The 19,768-nt window shown below is 46.8% G+C and overlaps 2 protein-coding genes across 5 annotated transcripts in view; one reads left to right on the forward strand and one right to left on the reverse strand.

The window, feature by feature from the left end:
- The window catches only part of ccdc146 (coiled-coil domain containing 146), a 44,160-nt gene that overhangs the window by 23,208 nt on the left and 1,184 nt on the right, over positions 1 to 19,768 (reverse strand). For 2 of the 3 annotated variants that reach the window (XM_076030276.1, XM_076030275.1), the window contains exons 3-5: positions 6,245 to 6,327; positions 5,447 to 5,662; positions 1,852 to 1,909 (exon numbers count right to left, since the gene is read on the reverse strand). In XM_076030276.1, the coding sequence (XP_075886391.1) occupies positions 1,852 to 1,909; positions 5,447 to 5,662; positions 6,245 to 6,327 (357 nt within the window). Of the gene's footprint in view, positions 1 to 1,851; positions 1,910 to 5,446; positions 5,663 to 6,244; positions 6,328 to 19,768 lie in introns of those variants that run through there. The other variant, XM_076030277.1, reaches the window with a different exon arrangement.
- Positions 11,060 to 19,475, forward strand: fgl2a (fibrinogen-like 2a). 2 transcript variants are annotated; one of them, XR_012927155.1, is made up of 6 exons: positions 11,060 to 11,937; positions 12,807 to 13,011; positions 16,822 to 17,041; positions 17,401 to 17,571; positions 17,668 to 18,960; positions 19,042 to 19,475. XR_012927155.1 is itself a non-coding variant. In XM_076030280.1 (5 exons), exons 1-5 carry the CDS (start codon positions 11,323 to 11,325, stop codon positions 17,981 to 17,983), a joined length of 1,527 nt encoding a protein of 508 aa, XP_075886395.1. In that variant the 5' UTR covers positions 11,060 to 11,322; the 3' UTR covers positions 17,984 to 18,999. The 2 variants fall into 2 exon arrangements, 1 of the variants encoding a protein (XP_075886395.1); XM_076030280.1 differs by lacking the exon at positions 19,042 to 19,475 and having other exon boundaries at positions 17,668 to 18,999.

A 19,768-nucleotide genomic window follows, 5' to 3' on the forward strand; every position in this document is an offset into this window, starting at 1 on the left:
TTAAAGCCGCTCCTTTGTGATGTTACTAAGGGCACCGATACCTTGCTGATGTCTCGAAAATCGTCTAGTTTCCTTTAAAACAGGTGGAAGCTCCAACAAGGCATCAAATTAAGGAGGCAGGTAAAAGCCCAGCATTGCTGCTGTAGGCTATACACAGAGGGCTAAATGAGCTATTTTGTTGGAGCTCAATGGGAGTGTTTTGGTTTGTAGTTCATGCAAAAAAAAATCTATGAAAAATATGAAATGTAAGAAAAATTAGGGAGCTTTAATTTGCATTTCCTCTCGGCCGTATGCATTATCTTTGCATTTGACTGTCTTGGCTGAGACACATTTGGGTTGAAACCATGACCTTCCAGACAAAATGTGACACAATGGCATTGGATTTAAGTCGTGTTCGTCCACGGAAAACATTTGAAAGGTGGAGGAAACTTGTTAGGCGATGAAGCTAAACTTGCTTTAATGAGTTTGAGGGTCAGCAACTAAAATTCTTCATGATCTACAGGAGCTCTTGTTCAGGCTGTACCGAATCGCTAAAAGCAATTTCTCCTCAGCAGATGCTGATTGGTCCAGTCAGTCGGACTGGAGCTTTCGCAATTTGAAATCTCGTCCAACACGCTGCCTGTCAATATTACATTTAGACTAAAAAGCAAAGAAGAAGAAGAAAATAACAATCACTGCTGGCAGTTTGAGCAGCAGATGCGAGCCAGTCGACGTTGAGCCGCAATCACTTTCAACTTGACAGACGGCACGCACTCTAAAATCTAATTTGCCGCCGTGTGTACAGTAGATAGAAGGGGCGGAAGGCACCGCAATTAGAAATGTATGCGAGGAGCGGAGACACAGAGAAATTAATCACATCTGTCAAGCGCGTTTTTTCGTGCGTCGTTGGAAGGAAAATATCACAGGGTCGTAAATTTAACACACACTGCAAGGCCACACGGAGGAAAGAAAAAATATATTCCTGCAGCAGCGCACTCAGTACGAACCCACTCTGAGACTGTGGTGCACTTGGAGTCCCTCGTTATTGCCATCAGTAATTAAACCGCATCGCCGAGACCTTAAAGTTAATGAAAGACTCTGCGTTTATTAGTTTTTAAGTTTTTCACGAAGCACCGAAAACTCGGAGCGGTCCGCTGTTGACTGGAGCGTCCATGAATGACTACTCGGAGGGTCGTGTTCCTGCATCGGCAGCCAAATTATCGAAGACAAAATAAATAAGTGAGATAAATAAATTAATAAATAGGCTGCGCAGAAAATGTTTAATGCACACGATTCCCCGGTAATTGTGGCTGTTAAATGCCTCTTGAAAAGCCCCTGCAGGAGTGACGCAAAAGATTCCTAATAACTGGCGACAGAATCGTAAATTGGAAAAAAAAAAGAAGACGCATTCAAATGGCCTGCAGCGCCGAACGCAGACACTGAGATTTAGAGAGCTGTGCCACACATGAATTAATACTTGGTACTTTCTGGAACATCATTCAAGGGGCTTGTATATGATTCTGCAAGCGAGTGCTATCCGATCGCACTGCCGGGGGAAGAATGTTTTTTTCCCCCGTAAAGTATTGCATTTTGATTTAAATAATAAAACAAAACAAAACAAAAAAAAAGTAGCAGAGAAGATCAGTCACGTTTCTGGAAGACCACCTGCTGCAACTGTTTAATTGGTTTGTTTAAGAGGATTCGCACTCGTCATCCGCGATGTTTTGTCCCCCACCACCCTCTCGCATTGCAACCAAAAGGCATCCAAATGGCAAAAAGCTATTAGGGGATTAAGGCGAGGAGCCCGGAGCTCATATTTATTCCCCGCAAAGCTGGGAAAACCACACCTGGGCGGCGCAGCGATGAACTTACAGCACGTCGGAGCCGGTTCTGGCTCTCCCTCGCGAGGATTCGCTTCTCTTCCCAGAGGCTGCACGGTGGGGTGGGGGGGGAGGCGGCAGGGGTGAGGTGAGGTGAGGTGATGTGATGGGAGAGAGCAAGAAAAAAAGAAAAAAAAAATCAATAAGAAAAGTTTACTAAATATGAGGGGAGAGAAGAGAGCAAAAGAACCAAAAGTCACCGAAGCTCCTTCTTGTTTTCTTGCGTTCTTTCGCCGAGAAACCCAAATTAAAAATAACAGACTGGGGTGTTTACTCACCGGCCGCTTGGTCGGCTGCTCGTGGACGCAAAGAGCTAATTGGCCAATCGCAGAGCAGGGGTGAACACGACCCGCAAAGGAGGGCAATGGAGGCGACTGAACGTGGTGAACGTGGTGGTTGGGGTTTCGCAAACTGCTGCCGATCTCCTGGGGTTCTCACAACACCACAGCGATCTCTGGGGTTTTACACAGGGTGGTCCCGGACAGGGAAAACACCTGGCGAGCGGCAGGTGCGTGCAGGAAAATGCCTCGCTGATGTCAGAGGTCAAAGGTCAAAAGGTCAGAATGGGCAGGGAGACCACAGAGACAAACAACAGCGACAGGCGCTCAAATAACCACCGGTCGCACCCAATGTGAACCTAATAAAGTGACCAGTGAGAGTCCAGTTTCTTTCCTGCAGGTTGATGCTTTATGTCTGATTCCCACTGGCTGGCTGTATTTTTTCCTCTTTTTTTTTTTTTTGCACTGTCTGCTTACATCTAGATAAAAGGTTGACTCATATCTTTGTTTACACCCATTTCAACTTTGCTCCCGCTGCAAAACAACCTACAGGTGGTTTCCAACCCTGGAAAAATGGCAGCATACAAATTAGACGCGTCCCATTTGAGGTCTGAGTCTAGCCTGACAACAGCAGTTTTTCTATCTTTTATCTTTTTTTTTTTTTATTATGGTACCAAATTGTAATTCTGATCCATCACCAGATAGTGAAGCCGTTGGGACTGGATTGCTTTAGCAATGTGCATTACATTATCCTTTAAATTATCATCGTCCATTCTGGCATTTATGGAAACCTTGCCGCGGCATTTCCTCCGAGAGGCTCCACGTCACGTCAAGCGCCGAATAATCTTTTGACACGTCTGCACCCTGCATGCTAATTGACGCGCGGGAGTCGGGGTATAAACCGCAGCAACGCTCCGACGGACGGAAAAAAAAAAAAGGAAAAAAATATGCTGAATTCTAGCGTATCTGCCTGGCGGAAGATAAAAGGGCTGAGGATATTTTTTTTTTTAAAGGCATATTTGCGCGGCAGGCATCTGCTCGTCATATGCAGACCGTTAGCCACGTTCGCGCTGGAGGGGCGAGCGGCAGAGGAAGAAAAAAGTGAGAGAGGGGAATGATATTGGGCCAGAGGAGAAGAAAAAGAGGTCAGGGAGAGGGAAGACGAGAGGAGAGAGAACTAATGAGAGCAAAAAGAAGAAAAAAGGCCATCAGAAGCTGTCACAAATAAAGAGCAACTCGCGGCCGTCTCTAATATTGTCTGCTTCGTTCTGCGCGTCGTCTGAGAGGCTCCCAAGACGTCTAATGCTCTCGCTAGCGCCGAGTGTGCTCGCTCTCTGATAAAAGATCCGGCGGATGATCGCCGTCTCTGCGAGCGCGGGGGGCGGATTTTTTTTTGCGTTTGAGCGCTGCCGAGTGTGTCGGGCGGGGGGGGCGGTAGAGGAGAAAAGGGAGAAAAAAAGAGGAAAAAAGAAAAGCAAGGCGAAAGCGATAAGGAAGGGATCCTCTTCAAAAGAATAATAGGCTGCCGAGAAAATAAGGATTTCTTTCCACTTCGATTTGCTTATTTCGCGCTCAACTTTTGACTGTCTGGAATTTTCTGTGAAGTGAAGGAAGAGAAGAAGAAAAAAAAAATTGGTCGGAAAAACTATTTCTGCCGACTCTGTTTGCCTCCTTTCCTTACATTTTGGGGACTCTGATTAACCCTGCACGTTGAATGGAATATTTTCTCTATCTATTGGATTAATTTAACACATCCTTTTTTTGGGGGGAGAGAGCCAAAAGGAAGTGTCTCGCGCGAAAAGGAACAATCAGATTACCGTTAAAGCAGAAGGGTTAAGTTAGGGCAACTGGACTTGTTCTTAAGTCCAGTTGCCCTAACTTAACCCTTCTACTTTAAGATGACTTGGATGACTGAGAACATTCACAGACAGATTACCGCGACTGCAGCCACGACCGCTCCATCGCTAGCCACTATCGGCACCAGGGTTTTGTTTTTTTGTTGTTTTTTTTGTGGCTAAAACTCTTAAAAAGCTGGTTGGGATCAACACAAAACCAACGTTTTCAACTGATAAAAGGCATCTGAGCCATCTTTTGTTATTTTTCTCTGAAAACACCATCCAGCTCTGATCAGATTGCAGTTAACAGCATCCGTGCTAATTTCTTTAGCAGCAGCCACTGTTAGCTTTCTTGCGGAAAAGTTTCTTTTCTCCTTTTGGCGGTGACTCAGAGCAGCTGACCTTTGCCCTCTTGTCATATGAAAGCGGGCACGAAGACATAAAAACTCGACTAATCTGGAGGAGAAGTCCGAGGACGGGCTTCCAAACCAGAGGCTTTTTTTTGTATCTGCTTCATCCGCACGTCTTCACCTCTCACCTCCGCGCAGCCAGTTCAACGAAAATTATCTGGGAAAATTGAAGGTTACTTTAAGAAAACGCATCCCCGTTTGCGTAAATTCTTTCCCTCCTAAACTCTGCGAAAGGTTCATCTGCCTCCACCGTTGAAGTGGCTGCATCCGCAGGACATGTGCAGCCTGTTATGCAGGGTCAGAAGTGCGCTCAGCCCTGAGGGTCACATGCCAAAAAGCTGTTTGGGAATCACTTTTGACTTGTTATTTTGTTGCTAAGCGATGTTCCGCGACCTCCGTTTGGACCCTGGAGGAGTCGTTTTTTGTTTGTTTTTTTTACGTGCGGGGAAACTTCCCAAGCGAACGCGCAAAAGGTTTCCACCTCTGCCGGTGTGTTTCGACCCCTCGGACACTCTGCTGACAGCAGGGTGGAGGGGCAGGGGAAGGAGGAGGGCGAGGGGCGGGGCCTTGGCGCTTTGTGTGAGAGAGGACACTCATGGGAGCCGCAGGAAGGGACTTGGGGAAGAGGAACTGCGCAGAGAGCTGAAAAATCAGCAAATAGTTTTGCATTCGGAGAAAATTAATCATGAGGCCGAACTGGAACAGAACGTCTTTTCCTGCTGGGAGCACTTTTTTGTTTTTGTTGTTTGGGAGCTGTGTACAAGATTTGCAACTCAAACACGCAAACGACCTTCACCAACCGCTAAAGTCAATGAAAACCTCTTGCGTGCACCTCTTTCATTGGCGTGTGCACCAGTGTGTGTGTGTCTGTGTGTGTGTGTGTGCTCTCTCAGGCGCACAACTCCACTTTCACCTCTGTGTTTTGCCCACACTCTGAGCGGCCACCCTTTAAAATTCAACGTTCAGACCCGCAGCGCAAACACATCTCTGCCCCCTCGTCTCTTCTCCCTGCGGCGGCGGCAATGCCGACGCCGTGCACGCTTGGGCGCACGCTGCCGCCTCACCATTTCAGCTTGTGCCGCGTGGCGTACTCCACGTCCTCGGCGGCCCCCAGCTCGTTGTACGCTTGCAGGAGCCGCTGCCTCAGCGCGACGGCCTCGTTCTCGGGCTCCTCGGAGGTGCTCTGCTCCTCGGCGCCCTCCACCTGGACCTCCAGCCGCTGCAGCTCGGCGCGACACCTCTTGGCCTGCTCCAACAGTTGCATCTCGGAGGCCTGAGTGCTGAGGGAAGATAGAGTAACAGAGTATCGATTGGCTCGCAACAAATACATACAAAATGTAACAAATGGATTTGTTATTGTTATTTGGTAGGAAGAATCTTTGTCTGATTAAAAAGAAGGATGTAAATCCATCCAAAACCGAAGACATAATGAACGCAATGGATCAGAAATGTAATTATGCAACACTTTTACAAGAAGTTGCTTACGTTTAAGGGTTTCATATTAAACAGAGGTCGTTTTCACTTCCTCTGTGATGTGACGTTAAGGGATCACACAGTTTTTTTTTTTTACTAGTAACACCGACACAGATCAGTTCTTGCGTCTTCTTTTGTCTGCATTGAAAAAAAAAACACCCAAAGCGACAACAGAGCCTCCAGAACATGTATATGGAAGGCGGGCTAATACGTCTGGTAACAGAGCGAAAGCTTCTGTTCAAGGGCATTTCACCCAGATGGATTTAGCACTTGAATCGCCGGCCACAGCATCCTCGTCGCATCTATATGTAAATACCTGCGTGCACACCCCACACACACACACACACACACACACGCAAGCGTGGAAGACAAATGACGAGGCAGCATACCTCTTCAGGGAACCGTGGAGTCGCCTGTAGATGCCTTTCAGTTTGGCCACGTTGGTCTGGCTGATTTTGCCCAGTGACGACAACTGTGGAGCATCGGAAAAAAGGAGAAACAGTGTCGATTCATTTTATAGTGATTTCATCACGAGACCTAATGGATCCTTTTCTAACTCCTGGGGAGATTATTGGATTGCATTTCATTTAATTGTGATCTGTTAGCTGCTAGCCTTGCCTCGTTGTGGGGCCTAGCGTTTCCCATTGGTCACCCAGTGGCTCGCTGCTGGGTTTCATGAAACTCTTGAATGTGAGAAAAGGAACCTCAGCAGAGGTTTTGGTTCTCCTTTCACTTGTTTGGAAAATGGTTCTGGTTCTGAGAAAACCTGCTGCAGCCTCCGTGCTAGTCACCCCCCTTAGCGGCAGCAAGGCAAAATATTATAAATAATTTGAGAAACAGCAGCCTTGTACAACTGACAACTACCCCCATCCCCACCCCCCAAAAAAACCAAACAAACAAAGAAATCCTAAAATGACATAGTTAGCCCTCTGTTTGCTGCCTCCGGGAAAAGTTGATTCTTGTTTTTTGGGGCGTGTTTGAAAGGGGACATGTAAAAGATGATAACGCCACTGACTTGGGGGAGATATCAGTGTGTGAATCCACAAATAATACTAATTTTCAAAACCACTTGTTCTAGGAGAGTGACAGACAGGCAAAGTAAGCCAAGCACAGATTTTTCTGTTCAATGACAGGCCAGGGACATCACTGCGAGATCAAAATGAATTTTGCATAATAAGGCACCTTTTACAACTTTCTACTTCCTCTTGATCCACACGAGTTAAGGAAACTGGTGAAGGTCAGCGGGACGGATCCATTTCTCAGTTGAGCTCTCAGTGATCTGACTTTTGAAGCCCGGCTGGTTATTTATAGTAACCACGAGCGAAACATTTCTGAATCATTCATCAGATTTCAAACCTCCTCGTCTCAATCATTGGGAGCGCAGTCGCTCTCAAGTCTCCTCATCTGAGCAGGTGGCAGATCTGACCGAGCTCGTCCGCCGGCTCACGTTTATATTGGCACCTTTTTTGAACTGACGGCTGCCAGTAAAACGGCGAGATATAAATCAAAAAGCACACGTTGTGGAAAACCTATGGTTGCCCTCCACTCCCCGCCCCCCTGCTCTCTTTTTCTCGAACCTGAAGAAATGAATCAATCAGACAAGACTGCAGAGTTCCAGGCATCTGACCAGTAAGCACTTTTGTTATATTATTTTGTGTCTAAATTACATTGTGTAATGACATAAGGAATGGAAAATAAAGCCCCGAAAGAGCTTCATCGTAAATAAATAATAAAAAAAAAAAAGGTCTAGGCAATATGACGAAAAACGCATTGTTTATGCAGAAATTCGATTTGTGTCTAAAAATTTTGCCTGCAAACAATAATCTCGATTCCGCGAGCGACAAGGCTGGACTTGCTGATGGACGCACAGAGGAAAAGTTGACAGGAGAGTCAGCAATACCAAAAAAAAAATCTTATCACAACACCACAGTAACTTAATAAACAAACAAACAAATCGTCGGTGTCTGCAATCTCAATCTTTGGCGTCGACAAAAACAAAAAGGCACGCGCGCGGCCGGGGCGCTAAAATCAAAGTTATCGTCCATCGACTGGGAGTTTTTTTGATGAGTTCCTCTGGGTTACAGTGAAGGCAGATGTTCATCCTGCCTTATCTCCAGCAGCAGGCTGGTGGAGCAGCCAGTGATGAAGGATAGTGTTGTTTGCTCCGCACAGTTCCCAAACTCCGACAAACACAAAACACACAAAGTCGCAGATAAACTCCTCGCTTTAAAACGTTAGGCATCGCTGCTGATTACGCTGCTTTTCTCCCCCCCCCCCCCCACTTTTGTGTGTGTGTTTTTAGATCCACTCCATTTTGTTGTTTATCTCCCGATTGTCAAAAGCGCCCGGAGCGCCTGGACCACGTTTCAAGGGCTTAAGAGGACAGAGATATGGATTGTGCGGATGACGCAGATAGCGGCTGCGCTTAACGCGATTTATCCCGGCGAGCTTGTCGCCAAAGGTCACGCCGCCTACGGTAAATAATAAAAGAATGACGGCGCACTATATCCACGCTTCAAACGGGCGAAATCTCTGACACGCTGAAACGATAAACGCGTCACCGTCGCCTCGCCGATCGGGCCGATCGTCGAGCAAAAATCTCCTCTTCTGACCCGAAAGTCCAAAATATAAAAATAAAATGTGCGCTGTACGGCGTCACACGGGTCCCGGGGGCTGAAATAACACTTCTAACATGGCCCGCTGGAAGAGGAATAGCAGTGATGTGGCAGACTTCCTGGCCATGCGCTGGACATCCATCCCAGAGAAGCAGCCTGAAGCAGTTTGAGGCAGCCGACTCTCGATTCCGGTGCCAAGACTTATCGTCAGCGCTGGACGCTTTTTAACGGGTTCGGCTGCACGAGGCTCACATGTGGCAGACCATCTTTCGAGTGGAGATAAAAGGCAATTACTGGGAATTATCGGTGCTGGGACCTGGACACGTGCACCTGTGGCACGCACGCACGCACGCACACACACACACGCACACACACACACACACACACATACATACATACACACACACACACACACACACACACACACACACACACACACACACACACACACACACACACACACATACAGAGATAGAGACCTTAGCAAAGCGTGATCGAGGAACTAATAAGAAAGCCGAGGAGTCCCCCCCCCCCCCCCCCCCCCCCACACACACACACACACTCTGGGAGATAAAAATGAAAAAGATAGATATCGCCACGGAGGGGGAACGGCACTGACTCCCACTAGTGACTTCAGAAAAAAAAAAAGCCATCATCTCTCTTGTGTATCTGTGCCGCACTCCTGTACGGGTGTTGGCCATTTTATGAGCAGTTGGGCCGACAGCGAGATTGAATCACTTTGTTTGGAGAGGTTTGGCACATTCCTCTGTCAGGGCCCGGAGCCACTTCCGCTGAAATCCATTATGGGGAACCATGTCATTTCTCCTCAAGAATGACGGCCGTGTGTGACAAACGCTTTCGAGAAATTACTCAGTGATAAACCTGAATAAAAAACATGTGAAACAGTGTCAGTGAACGTGCTTGTTTACATACAGAAAGACTCTGATGTTGGTTTTCCAAAGAATTCCAAAGATTAGAAACTAACTCAACACATCATGTTCCCGTCCTGAAGACGTGCTGGGGATTAAATCTCTATTGCACAATAGCGGACAGCTGGAGATTTTCCTTTTCTATATATATATATATATATATATATATATATATATATATATATATGTATGTATATACATATATATATACATATTGTTACAGGAGGAACAATCGCTTGGAATCCGTTGCCTTATTTTCAAAAGAGCTCTCAAATCTTCAGTCGTGCCAAAAAAACATCAGATTCCCCTTCGTTAAAAAATTCCAAAGATAAAGTTGCACACAAAGGGGAAAGCGCAACATAAACGAGAACGCAGCCAGCGGCTTCATTTTATGACAAACAAGCGTTTGCCGAAAATCTCAAATTGCAATAAAATTTCAACATTTTCTTCCGGCCAAAAAAAGAAAGTAGTGTTTTTTTAGTTTGATTTCTTCGTTTCTGGCACACGTTTGAAAATCTAATGGAGTCTTTAAAAGAATTCATATGGTGCCAAGCATCAATCATTCTTTCTGTAGCAGTATTCAAGACGCTGTGAACACAATTTCAAATCAAGTATACAGTTTCACTGTGCGGATTTGTATAAAGGGTCAATAAGCTTTCCTCAATTTAAATGTACAACAGCAATAATTGACGTGACTGTGTAGTTTTTTGGCTATAGCTGAATATTTACAATTTAAAGGCACAATGTATACAATGTAAAAGATGTGAGACTTCAGACATTGGCAAATATTGCCACCGACAATGGGTGCCGTTAATTGGCACTAAAACGTTAATCTGGGCCCTTAGGAAACCAAAGACGGTTTAAAAAAATGGGTGGTTTCCTGGCTTTTGCAACAGCTCCTAAAAATATAAAACAAAATCTAAACATTAAAATCTAACCATTAGCCAAAAGTGCAAACAAAGTTGTCAACGTCAGTGTGATAAAACTACAAGTACCTTTTTTCACTATTTGGAATACAATTTAATTGCCTCTTCGAGTAAAAGCCACAAACTTCTGCATTTTGCCACAAAGTCAGCACTGCTGATTTGCAACCGTTCAGCCCATTTTGTCCAAAGGTAATTGGCTTGGCACCGTGTTCTGGCCACCTCGGCTGCAGGTTCGCTGTCAGCGTCCAACTGGGCAGGAGGAAAAGCACTGGAGGATGTGAGGCTGTTTTTAATTTGCTTTTGGAGTCTAAATCAGGTCAGGAAATGAGTCCATTTTGTTTGATGTTGCAGTCACCCGTCCAAAAAAACAAACAACTACGCATTGCGAGAAAGTGTGAAAAAAATCCGCCCCGCTTGTCACCTGAGCGGCTCATTTCTTTGGTACTGAGTCATTGACTCTCAGGGGGGAGTGACTCTGGCTTCAGAGCGAGAAGGACGACACCTTGCACTGCATCCAAACCAGCCCCTCCTCCCCACAGCCCGCCCTCCTCCTGCATGGCCCGCTCCCTTTGCTTGTTTTTCTTTTTTCCCCCCTTCCACATTGTGGACTGAGACCCCTCCCACATCTCTAATGTAACACCCTTCCTCTATCGCATCACTCTCTCTCTCTCTCTCTCTCTCTCTCTCTCTCTCACTCTCTCTCTCTCCCCTTACCCATCCCAATATTAACGCCAGAGCCAACGGAGGCAGCAGCAGTTCCCCTTGCGCACTCTCTCCCTCCTGCAGGCTGCGCTCAGACACACACACACACACACACACACACACACACACACACACACACACACTTCCACCAGCCAGGATACCGGAGGCACTCTCTCCTCCGCAGCTGCAGGCACGAGACCACATTCACACAACACCGCAGCGCACATTCCACAGACTTTTCTAGTTTGGACTCTACAATTTACACACTCTCTCGCCGGCGAGAAAGAGAAAAATAATGAGGACAATTGCGCTCTGTGTTTGTGCCAGTCTGCTGCTCACGGCAACCTTGGTGCCACGCAGCAGCCGGGCAGCCGACTTCCCCATCAACTCGCACCAGAGGTGGGATGCTCGAGGACCGTACACTTTGGGGGTGGAATCAGGCGCCCCGGCAGCGTGCCCGGTGAGGCTGCGGCCGTCGGGCCAGTGCGGGGGCAGCTCCGGGGCAGGGGCTGAGGAGGAGGACTGCCCGTACCAGATCACCCTGCCGACCCTCACCATCCAGCTGCCCAAGCAGTTCCGCCTGCTGGAGAAGACCATGAAGGAGCTGCAGAGCCTGAAGGAGGTGGTCAACAAGCTGAAGAGTGGCTGCCAGGAGTGCCGCGGCGCACGGGGCAACGGGGCGTTCGGATACCAGCAGGCTGACCAGGGACAGAGCCAGTTCCCGACTCAGAGGAATAACGGGGACGACGTCCGGCTGAACCCGGTGGGGCAAGAGGTGCAGGGGGGAGGAAGCCAAGAGGAGAGGGCGGACGGGATGGTGCCCGGAGGTCCTGGCGAAACAGCAGGACCAGGGCACGGTTCCCTTTTAGGGAAGCTCACGCCGAGCCCAAGCACCATGCAGGAGATGCAGGTAAGCCGCCGCCGAGTGCCGATAACTCAGACACATCAAATGTCAAGGGGATTCAAGTGTCGGTACGATCTCTTCTAACAGCCACTTGTATAGATCCCACATGATTTAACATTGTGTTTGATTTACAGCAACATACCTTTGTGCATTGGGTGTAATTTTCTTTTTAAATGAAATTCAAATTTGCAGCAAAGTAGTAGAATTTTGGTATAAAGTAAGAAAAAATAGTAAATGGTATAATTTGTTGAGATCAAAGACAGTTTGAGAAAAAAACACTTTATATCTATTTGCAAATTAAAAAGAAAATGTGGAGATCATTCATTTTAAATGTTAAACAAAACTGAGACAAACAGAGAACACCTGATTATCTGGCTGAATCCATTTTTATAATCGATGAGTTGCACCCATCGTCAAAACTGTCCGAATTCCCAGTGGGCCAGTATCATTATCAGCCATGCAAACATTTCAGTGATGCTAATCCAAACCAAACTAAACACGGGAGTAACACAGTCAACGCACCATTCAGATCGACTCAGCTGGAATGTAAACTGGACTGATGTTTAAAGACCTCCTAAGCTCTCCCTGGCCCCGTCCACTGGGGAAAATTCCTGGTACTGTAAACAGGACAGAATATCAAAGTGACTCACCGGGCAAATAGTGCTGCGTCTTTGGCGTCTGACATTTTTTTCTTTTCTTTTCGTGTCTCCTACGGCCATTTTGGCGTGAGAGCCCGGGGGGTTGTCAGTCCCAAAATTCAACTTGGCTGGTAGAATAATGAAAGAGTCTGTTGACTCCACCATATGCACCTGCTTTGTATTCCGTGCACAGGGATGATTTCCTCTATGTGCGCTCCACTCTTTGGCCTCTCCTAGGTGAAGCTGAACAGGATGTCGACCAGCCTGCGCAATGCCAGGAGCCAGATCTCGGCCCTTCACGGCCGTCTGGAGGGGCTCAACCTGCTCAACATGGACAATGTGCAGGCCATGGTGGACAGGCAGGTGGAGAACATCACCGGGGTGGTCAACAAGCTTAGCTCCACCTGCAACAACGCGTGTCCGGTTCAGAATGCTCCTCAGTGTAAGGCTCTTTCACACACTCGTTTTTGCTTAAATTGTTGTATGGTGGGTGTGTCTATGTATCCTCCAGGATGAACTTGATCAACTTTGAGAGACATCTCGGACAGGTAGCAGACAGTCATGGTGGTCGTGCAGAGTGTTTTTCTGGGGCGGGAGGTTTGAACTTAGGGCGATTACTTCTGTCCAACTTAGTGCTTTCTGGGAAACAAATCCTTACAACCTGCCGATGACACCGTCTTCTACAAACAGTGGTTTTGTAGCAACATGATGTCTCCATTAAGGAACATGGGCGTTAACATGCCAACAATAGCGATCCCTGTCGCAATAGAGCCTCGGTCAGATTAAGTATTCCATGGCAAATATTACAACAACAACATAGTTTGAGGTTGAGGTCATTCTGAAGCTCGCTGCTGCTGCGTTGTATCCAACAGCGTTTGGAGTGAGGATTGAAAACCACATCTTACGTAACCGGTTTTAAGTGCGCCGACATCCCATCGCCATCCAAAAGGAGGAAGTCAGAAAAAGAGGAAGAGGGTTACAAAAAGGCTGCTGCTCATGCATGTTGTGAACTAACCAGAGAAAGACCAAAAAGACCTCAGGGAGGAATCTGTTCTCTCTCCACAAAAACCCCCCAGAATAACAAATTCTCTAACTGGAGGCTGGCATGAGCAGCGCTTGGCGGATGGGTAAGATTCTCCGCTAACAAACAATCTTGGATGCCAGGTAACAGTTGCCTAATTGACTTGCCAAAGTGAAAAAAAATAAATAAATTTGGATCTCCACGTCAGCCAAGAAGACCCTGAAAGGGAACCTGGCGTGCAAGGAAGAGAAGGTCAAAAGACCAGAATGTCAGCTTGGCAATTAGGTAGAATAATGATAAGTCAGACTGCCTGTTTGGGAGAAGTCTATCAATGTCATTTACATAACACAAAACGGACCAAGCTGTTCATAAGAAAACCCCACCATATTGGAATCATGGAGAGAAAAGCAACAAAGTCCTCTGGACACTGCTCCGCTCTGAAAGCTTTATTTGGACGAGCGCAGAGTTAAACCGCGGTTCATTTCTCTGAGCCTGCGAACTAAAAAATGTCCGACTACTCAGTGAACAAACACAGCACTATATTGAGTGGGGGCTTTATGTGGATACAGATGTGAGCTTATTTCTAAGTAGATTAGCCGGGGACAGTGGTGTGAAGGGAATCCTCGCCTTTTCTCTTTTCTTTCTTTTCTCCTCTTTCTCCTCCAAACTCTTTCACCAAATCCTGTCTGGCTTCCCGTCTCTCCATTTTGTCTCACGCCACCACCCCTTTTTTCTTGCCCTTCTTTTTTTTTGTGTCTCGCAACTTTTCCCTTCTCCCCGGTCCCTCACTCCCTTTCCCCACCTCTCCCTTTCCCCCGTGGGGGTCATGCTCTTGAGTGTTCACTGCTGCATAAAACAACTCGCTCTCATTATCTCCCGACAACACCGCGAGAAGTGAAGCGGGCGGCCCTCTCAACATTAGTCACGGTTGGCTCGCAGGGTCAGCGGCGCCGGCATTCTGCGTCAATCTTTCATGTTAACGCTCAAGTGCGGCGTATCACTCTGCTGCAAGTTTGGGGAAGCGTGCTTAATGGTGTCTGAAGGGAATCTGAAGGGAGCGGACGGGAGGCAGCTGTTCTTAACCGAGGAACGTGATCAATGGTTGCGACATGCGGCTCTGGCGGCCCGTGTTGGGGGACGCAGGCTTTCCACAGCTCAGAAAGTGCTTTGTCAAGCTATTTAAGGCTAAATGGCCGCCCCCAGAGTCGTTAAATCATCGTTAAATGATGGTGCAAAAGCAAAAAATAAATAAGTAAAAAAAAAAAGAAAAGGGAAATGCACTGCCAGCCGACCCGAGGTGACCGCGTCGTCTGAAGATTGTATCGCGATGATATCTCCTGTAACAGACGTGGGTTTGAAGATATAGGAGAGGAGGTGATTTGTTGTCTGCAAACAAACGTTCACCTCTCACCAAAGGGGATTTAGAAAGTTGCTACAGAGGCGTCTGAGGAAACAAACAAGCTTGCCAAGCTGAGATGAAGTTTTTAAAACAATATTCGCATGATCTGGGGCAGTACATTTCATTGTAGAAGTGGATGATTGCAAGTGATGATTGAAGTGGGAATGAATGATGACTTCAAGGTGAAGCGCTTTGAGTACCTGGAAAAGCACAATAAAAATCTAAGATATATTGTTATTATGCAGGAAATTACTGCTGTTTAAAGTTGGGGGGGGGGGAACTATATTTATATTTTGCTACACTATCAGGACCTTCTTCTTTGCAAACTCACTGATCAAATTTGACAGGAAGTAAGCTAAAGAATGTAAAGACACAGCGGTATTCGGAAAAAAAAAAAAAAGTTTTTGGGAGGAAGAGAGATCATACTATCACCATGGATGCACATTTCCTATGATGACAAGCATTGTTTTTGTCTGCTGCTCCCAGCCACAGTGAAAGCCCTCGAGATAACAGCTCTTCTGTTTATGCCAGTCATTTTAGTGGTACTGGAAGCGGCCGCTCCAGATGCCAGTTATGAGCCTATAAGTTGTCTGCAAGTGGCTGATATTCGAGTTATTTAGGCCAGGCGCAGTGCCAGGGGTGGTTGGATGTTAAACAGCGTCCGTACGGGACCGTTAGCTGCCCAGTTAGACAGACAGGGACATATATGGCGACGGTTTGAGGAGAACACTTAAGAGCGGAGACACAAAAGAATTTAGAAGATGGCTTCGACAGAGGAAGACAAAGCTGTTGTTCACGTGTCACGGATCAAAAATCATAACCACACGCTCAACTCCCAGGCTGTTCGCCGCATGGACTCGGTGACTCCCCATCTGCAGTCTGCATGCATCCGCAGGATGCTGCGCTTCCGCAAAGAAAATGCAGAATACGGAGCCGAAGCGAACCCGGCAGACATGAACAGAGGTTCCGTTTGGCGAGATCAAATTAAGATACCGGACACAGTCTTGCACAAATGATGTCTGTGAGTACAATGACTGCATTTTAATCAGCTCTACAGAGCGGCAGATAACATCCCCCTCCCTTGAAGATACATGAACTCTGGCCCTGAGTAAATCAGCGCGGCTCCCGCTAGCCTCGCTGCCGTCCGCCAACAGCTTTGACGGTGTAGCGAAGCCACGTTGGAAATGGACTGCATCAAACAAACGCAGAAGGTGTCCACACGCTGCCTGACCAGTGTCAGGATGATTTAGGCCCAGGTGCTGGACATGCAGGGAGGAGGTACGCCTCTTTAATCCGGTTTTACACTTTCCCACGTTTTGACAAGTCTGTCCCTTTCAGTTCCCAAATGCTAACTGACAGCGGCCTTTCGGACCTGGGTCTGGGGCCTGGGTCAGTAGCCTGTGGCGCGACACAGGGGACGGGGGCAAGCGTTGAAGGGATAAATGGGCAGGTAACAAAAAAAGAAAAAGAAACAAAAAGGATCTAAGAAATGAGCTGAAGGAAATTAGCTGGCGGGGTCCTAGGAGCCCAACATGAAGGAGGGCATCATGTTGAGGAGCTCAAGACAAACTTAATATCACTGTGGTTATAATGTCTTGCTCAGGGAGTGGTCAGCAGGCTAAATAACATGCTGATTTGTATTTGAATAGAACTTTGACAATGGTTCGTCCTCTAACTAGATTTTTTTTTGTTTGGCAAATTCATGAGTACTTTTTTTTTTCTACCCTGAGGCTCGGGGGTTGGTTCTGTTGTCAAACATTGTCTAAAAGTCTGAAAGCATGATGCAACATTGCGTCTAAACATTTCTCCAACTGTTTTTTTTTTTTGTACAGACATGGTCGCCCCACGAGACTGTTCTGACTACAATGTGCTTGAGGCAAAAAAGAATGGAGTGTATCGCATCACTCCGGATCCCCGCAATGGGACTTTTGAGGTGTTCTGTGACATGGAGGCCTACGGAGGCGGCTGGACCGTGGTGCAGCAGCGACTCAATGGCTCCGTCAGCTTCAACCGCACCTGGGCGGAGTACAAAAAAGGCTTCGGGAACCTCAGGTACTGGCATTTATTGATCGGGTTCTTTTGGACAATATTTCATGGGATGGCAAGGAGTCTTGCCAGTGGGCTTTGGTAGACATGCATTTTTTGCCGGCATGATGTTTTTCAAAATGTCTGTTTTGAAAAATAAACTAGAGACTCCAAAACTCCTGGCAATACGTTTCAACACTCTACATGTTTTTGTGAAACTTGCTTTTAAAAGGATTTAAGAAAACAATCTCACCGACAGCTCTCTGAATGGTTGAACAAATTTAGCTTTTAACTTCAGTTTCAGTTGACGATCATCGAGCGTACAAGCGCACAAATTGCTTGCAATCCATCTCTGTCTCACTGCTTGCCCTTTCCTTCGGCTGCAGAGGTGAGTTCTGGCTGGGCAACGACCACATCCACCTCCTGACGAAAGCCAAAGACATGATTCTCCGTATCGAGCTGGAGGACTTCGAGGGCGTGCGCGAGTACGCCAAGTACGAGCAGTTCTACGTGGCCAACGAATTCCTGCGCTACAGGGTGTCCATCAGCGGATACAGGTGAGGGCGGCCCCCGGGTCGTGCATGAGCGGGCAAAGAGCGATAAACGGCTCGGTAGGGCGACGCCTCCTAACGCAGATTGATGTGTCGCCGCAGCGGGACGGCCGGAAATGCCATCAGCTTCAACAAGCACTTCAACCACGACCAGAAGTTCTTCTCCACGCCTGACCGCGACAACGACATGTACCCCTCCGGGAACTGCGGCGCCTACTACAGCTCCGGCTGGTGGTTCGACGCCTGCATGTCGGCCAACCTCAACGGCAAGTACTACCACAAGAGGTACAAGGGCGTCCGGAACGGCATCTTCTGGGGAACGTGGCACAACATGTCCACGGAGTACTACCCCACCAACTACAGGCAGGCCTTCAAAACCGTCAAGATGATGATACGGCCCAAGAACTACGCCCCTTAAGGTGACGGGTGGTGGCAGCGGTCAGAGAAACAAAATGGACGTACAGGTCTCACAAACTCGGACGCATACTCATATTCATCCATGGCACTCATTGCGTACATATACACAGAAGAAGTCAGTTTGACTGCAGTTATAACTAGTGTAATTGTGAAAAAAAAAAAAAAAGAAGAGAAAATTAACTGTGCTATCACATTTCACATCTTTTCCCACCGGAAGTGAGTGCGGCCTTCGAAATGCGAGACAAAAAAAAATGGGGGGGATAGTAAAAGATAATGGACAATGAAATGTAGTCATAAATAAAACACACACACACACACACGCGCACACACACACACACACACACACACACACACACACACACACACGGTTACACACACACACACACACACACGGTTTAAAGGCCAGGGGCTCCTGCAGCAGCCACGTTATTTCACGGCGGGTTCCCACAGAAAGGTTCTTTGGCGTTTCTCTAAAACACCTTCACGTTTTGTCCTGCTGCCTCCTGCAATAAAACCCCAGCCGAGACTCACCGCAGCAAACAGTAAAAACTAACGAGCTATCATTTTTATCCGCTCGTAACGGTTTAATAATTAATGACAGCCAGTCAAGTGAGGAATATGTGGGCTAATAATACAACTTTGAGTGGGTGCAGTGCATCACCGCGAGCCTTTTGTGTGGGGCTCCGAGTCAACGGGTGTAAAACGGAAACGTACGCAGGCAAATGATGTACAGCTTCCTATAACGTCAGTGATTATTATTTTTTAATTACACTGGGACCATGTGCTAATTTCTCATCACCTGCTCACAGTATAAAAATACATATGTTAAATGAGTAAATAAAAACATTCCAGTAAAAGCCTGCGATGAATTCAAAATTCGTTTCCAAGTGCATTTTGCATTATTGATGCTTTGGTAAATTCCTCCTGACAGCAACCGCAGAGCAGGACACTGCTGCGAGACAGAGAGAGAGAGAGAGAGTAGGAGAGAGAGAGAGAGTAGGAGAGCGAGAGAGAGAGTAGGAGAGAGAGAGAGAGTAGGAGAGAGAGAGAAAGAGAGAGGGGGGGGGGGGGGGGGGAAAGAGAAAAGAAGCCCGATTGCCTTCCGCTTGTTTTGACTTGTACAATACCGCTCCCTAGCGTCAAAGAGCCGCATTGCATCATTGTAATCCATTCTTTACACACTGTGAATGGGAAAGAGGAGAGGGAGGGGGTAGAGGTGTCTACTTTAAAGGACGTGTACAGTAATTTATTTTATTTTGTGAGGTATGATAGCTTTTATATAAATGCACAGGTCCTAGAGTGCAAAGTTTGAGGATTGTTGATATTCGAGCAATGACGACATTGCACATTAATGTGACCGGTCATAGTATTTGTGTGTGTATTTTTGAGCTTTGTGTGTGTACTATATTGATCTTTTCTATCATTCATATTCAGCCGTCATGCCAAACGATATGCACTTTTTTATATCAAAAGTAAATAAAGTTCTAACAATACATGGTTGTGTGTTGTGCTGTCTTGTGGCTTGTATTGCTTTAAAATTATACCAAGTGGCTTTAGACTATAAATTCCTAAATATCAGGAGTCTCTACATAAAATGGTGTGAATTCTGCCAAATGAATGAAATCAGCTCTTTGTGATGTCACGAATGGCAAAGAGAACATCGGTGGCAGGTTAGGTGACAGCCAGGAGCTGCCTTGTTTCTTGGCCATCTAAGTATGAATAATCAACAACAAAAAGCAGGTGGGTACAATTGGGCATTTTCTTTCTTTCTTTCTTTTTTCCCGTT

This window comes from Nelusetta ayraudi, unplaced genomic scaffold (genome assembly GCF_046127955.1).
Source record: "Nelusetta ayraudi isolate G7.1 ecotype Tasmania unplaced genomic scaffold, CSIRO-AGI_Nayr_v1 ptg000027l, whole genome shotgun sequence".
NCBI lineage: Eukaryota > Metazoa > Chordata > Actinopteri > Tetraodontiformes > Monacanthidae > Nelusetta > Nelusetta ayraudi.

Bases quoted from the DNA above. Each gene is read 5' to 3' on its own strand.
- fgl2a (XM_076030280.1), top strand. From the start codon at position 11,323: ATGAGGACAATTGCGCTCTGTGTTTGTGCCAGTCTGCTGCTCACGGCA. The intron at 11,938-12,806 runs GTAAGCCGCCGC...GGCCTCTCCTAG, and splicing joins GCACCATGCAGGAGATGCAG to GTGAAGCTGAACAGGATGTC. The intron at 13,012-16,821 runs GTAAGGCTCTTT...TTTTTTGTACAG, and splicing joins GGTTCAGAATGCTCCTCAGT to ACATGGTCGCCCCACGAGAC.